Raw genomic sequence first — 4,231 nt, 5'->3', positions numbered from 1 at the left:
TCATCTCCAAATTATAAAAATTGCACTTGTAACCTTAGGCTTAGGCACAACTGGACTCAGGCTCGTACTTCAGATTTATCAAGCACACGCCCCGAGCAAAACGGACTTGAAACTGCTCTCGAAATGAAAACGAATGCTCCTTCTTTTCTAAAGGTTTTCTTGAGTAATTGATGACTCCGCGTACTTATTTGGTTTTATTCATTTAGAAAAAAAGAAGTGGAAGAAAATGGCGGAGCAGCGAAAGCAGAGAGTACGCAACCCGCATCACGTGTATGTCCCTCTATGCTATTGACGTGATATCAATGATGCATTCTTTTTCGCCTCAGTAGTCCCTGCATCACTGCTATGATGGGTTGAAAGGAAAAATAATCAAGGATCGTCCGTCATATTCGTGTCTCTATTTATTCATGAAACTATGATCTTAAGTTCAAATTTTGGTATTTGTCCCCGATATAAGCGTGAAGTCAGAAACTTCATACATTTTTCATTATTTTTTCTTCAAAAACGAATAGCTTCACAGATGATTGTGAAGCTGCTAAATTTTTCCTTTTGTTTTTCACACTATCGGGATACAAAGGGTCTTCATGGACTAATAAGTGGTATTGAACTGGATTATTTTTCTTCTTTGTCTTCATCAAGGTAGGAATGTTCATCGTCTGTCGCTTATCGACGTTGCACGGATGACATAATAGTCTCAGAAACTTGGAGATAATGGATCGCTTCACAGGGGGTTCTCTTAGATAATATCCCCTATAATAGCCAGACCAAGTTGTTCCACAGAGTGGGCCCTGCGTTCGATGCGCGCATCAAAAAAGGAAATTATTAGCATAAACTCAGTACTTCTGTAATTAAATGATAATGAAATTAGCACTATGCACAAATATAAATTTTACTTTTCATTAAACTTCATAATGTATCACATGAATCTACAGAATAGAATACAGTTTATCAAAACATCGACATATTCAATTTATATTCGTAAAAAATTGCCATATCTATCATCATTTAATTATGTCATTTCACCAAATTTATCCTGAAAAGACTACTGTCTGTAACTACCTCCAGGTACGACGGAAGTCTGAAGGCATTATAATACTCGTATTCCAGAAAAACTTTTACTTACCAAACTGATTTTGCAAAGAAATATGAGTGATGCGAACATAATGCGAGCATTAAATACTACCCACAAAAGTGTCTGGCAGGGGATGGACCACCGCCAATAAGAGGATTAAAAAGTACTCCTACAAACATGCAATATGCATAACGTTCGCGTCATATGATACATAATCTTCTACATCCGACTTATAAAGACAATCTGGCAATGAACCTTGGACATGCAAAACATGCTGCTAGAAATATTAGAGAAGTTCAGAAAAATACATTAAGGTATACGTAATTTAATAAGCTGCATTACCAGTTAACTAGCCTATTACTAAGTCTTAACGTTGCCGTTAAATTCTCTTATAGACTGCGGAAAAAACTACGTTCCATATGAATCTGCTTCACAGTCTATCTGTCTTATTTCTTTATGATCTGATCTACCGTAGTATGTTGGGGTTCGTAAGAAAATGCAAAGTTTGTCAGAAAATAAACTTATCTCGATTTAACTTCATTAAAATAGTGTAGTTTCCAATCTAGGGTCTGACATTGATTCTCATCTGAGTTGATCTAAGTGGTCGGTAACGGTTTTCAGGTAACTGGCTGCGCTTTTATATAAACTTTCTAACCCTGTTTTTTTAGCCTATATCATGAGGATCCCAAACAATGCCAGCGTATTCCAAATGGCGTATGTCGAAAGAAAGGTAGTTCATTTGTCTCAATTTTATGTTGCACTTGCCCAGTATTTTTTAACAAATCCCCTATCTGTTTAGCAAATCTCATTCAGATACAAAATTTCAAAAAAGCATTGCGGTAAATCTGCAAAAAATGGTCATAAAATGGCATTGCATTAATTACTTCAACTCTCCTTCATCAAATAATATGATTTCCCCGACTTTTCATCCTTCCTTTAAAGATCACTCGTAGAAATGGAAGAACTTTAGATTCTGACCGCGTTACAATCAACTCTAACTATATGGCTACGGATAATCCCGAAGAAACAAGGTGAAGTAACAGCAAAACATTTCACTGGATTACTGAAGGCGACCACAGCAGCAACGTACGTAAATATCTTCACTATCTCAAGTAAAAAGTTTCCTGTGCGGATATGGGATAGTTGATTTAAATAAGCTGAATTGCATTATTTGATTTTATGCTCGGAAGCTAAGAATTCCCATACTTGGACAGTGATAGTAATAATAAAATATCTCTTGATAAGTGCGAAAATTTATGAAATAGGTGATTAACTAAGAATTTTCTACTCAGTTTTGTTGAAGTATTCATACATGGTGAATGATATGCATTGCAGCAACATCAAAGTAAAAATGCATTCCCTTAAATACCATCACAGGGCTAAATTATGTCACTCATAACAGATGTGCAAAACTCACCTCCAGAGGGCCTCCGTAAATAGACAGAGCAGAAACCTCAGACGGATTATGCAAGGGGCATGCGGGCATACTCTCTGCTTCACTCCTAGTTTCCTCTTCATGATCCAATTTTACTGCACATTCAGATGCTCGCGAGCATGCACATGCTTCACTTTGTTCTGATTTCTCTTTGCGTCCACATATTACCGCGTTTCTTAGCCCCTCTTCGTATTCAAGTTGCCTTGCATGTTCTGACATTATTTCTTGTTCAGTTTCTGCTATTTCTTGTGAGGCTTCTTCGTAAATATCTTCAACAAATTGTTTTAGTGATGCTGTGTCCTTAGAGGCCTCTGAAAATTTACGCGTTAAACCTCGGTCATCTTCTACTTCTTCTTTATTAGCCTCTTCGTCTTCATTTTCTCTTGAATAATCTGATATTGTTTCTTGTTCAGTTTCTTCTGTTTCTTGTGATGCTTCTTCGAATGAATCTTCAGATATTTGTTCAAGTTTTACTGCATACTTGGAGGCTGTTGGAAACTTACGTGCCACAAATCGGTCATGTTTTACTTGTACTTCTTCCTGGGCCGCTTCATCTTCGTTTGCGTCTTTTGATTCCTCTACTTGCGCGGCTGGCACTTCTAACTCACATGATTCCTCGGAAGCAAACGCTTTAATTTGTTGTAATGACTCTTTGCGTTCATCTTCATCTGCATGTTCTGATGCTTCTTCGTATTCATCATCTGCTGCGTATCCTGACGCTACATCGCATTCCGTTTTTACGGCATATTCTGATGCCTCTTCGTCTTCAATTTCCTTATCGTTATCTAGCAGCACATCGTATTCAGGCTCCTCTACTTGCTTTGTTGCCACTGAGTGATTAGGTGATACTGTGTCATCACCAATTACCTCTTGGTTATCTTTTGACGAATGCATTGAATAATTCTTGGGTCTTGCTTGGACACACGCACGGAATTTGTCGATTATCATCGTAGTTACGTATCCTTCCGAGCAGAATAACTCAAAGCAGCTCTCCTCAATCACTGATGTCATCAGATCGTTCAAATTGTAGAAGCATTTATAAAATCCAGACGTCATGTTTTCCGAAAAATGGCGGGTAGCTTCTTGTTGCGGAATAGTTATTCACCAGAGTCGAACACGTGAATTATCGCGGTCGGCAGTCCATCAAGGTCATCTGAATTTTTTTCTTATAATCGCATCCCAGCGCTACAAATTTAGTATTCAGGAGTGCAAATACTTTTTATTGACATTTCAAACGCACTGAAGTATTATATGCATCGTAACCAAGGATAATTTCGACAATCGCACAGGACTCGCTCATCAAGCATTGTTAACTTCTGCCACCGCACGGCAACAGGAGGTATGCAAAGCAATTGTTAAGCGCATAGGCTCCTTTTCATGTTAGCGGAAAAGTTTTTCAACTGTGTATGAACTTAGGTTTTCCCGGCGTATAAGGTGCAGAAATGTTTCTCGGGTTTTCCACCGGTTGAAGCTCTCCCTGTCTCCCCACGTTTCGAGCAGCGACTTCTCTCAGTTCATCCTCAGGAGATCTTCTGAATGACTTCTTCTTTTTCCACTGAATTATGCAAGTAAAGCGACAAATTTGTACGGTCAGAATGGGCAATCACGATGCCAACGTCTATTTTCTATCATTGCTGTTCTAAATGCAATGCGAAGCGATTTTTTGGAACGATTTCTTGGGCGCATAAAATTGGCACATGCATAAAATTGGTTGGTATCAGTAT

General features: G+C 38.3%; 1 protein-coding gene across 1 annotated transcript; it reads right to left on the bottom strand.

Annotated features, from left to right (window-relative positions):
* Nucleotides 1-448: 448 nt before the first annotated feature.
* LOC124167029 lies at nt 449-3,746 on the bottom strand. The gene is made up of 2 exons (XM_046544798.1): nt 2,490-3,746; nt 449-788 (listed from the first exon to the last, which is right to left on the bottom strand). The coding sequence occupies exons 1-2, from the start codon at nt 3,561-3,563 to the stop codon at nt 474-476; spliced, it is 1,389 nt and encodes a 462-aa protein (XP_046400754.1). The 5' UTR covers nt 3,564-3,746; the 3' UTR covers nt 449-473.
* Between the last annotated feature and the right edge of the window lie 485 nt (nt 3,747-4,231).

This window comes from Ischnura elegans, chromosome 10 (assembly GCF_921293095.1).
Source record: "Ischnura elegans chromosome 10, ioIscEleg1.1, whole genome shotgun sequence".
Lineage (NCBI taxonomy): Eukaryota > Metazoa > Arthropoda > Insecta > Odonata > Coenagrionidae > Ischnura > Ischnura elegans.
This window is presented reverse-complemented; position numbering and strand designations above follow the sequence as displayed.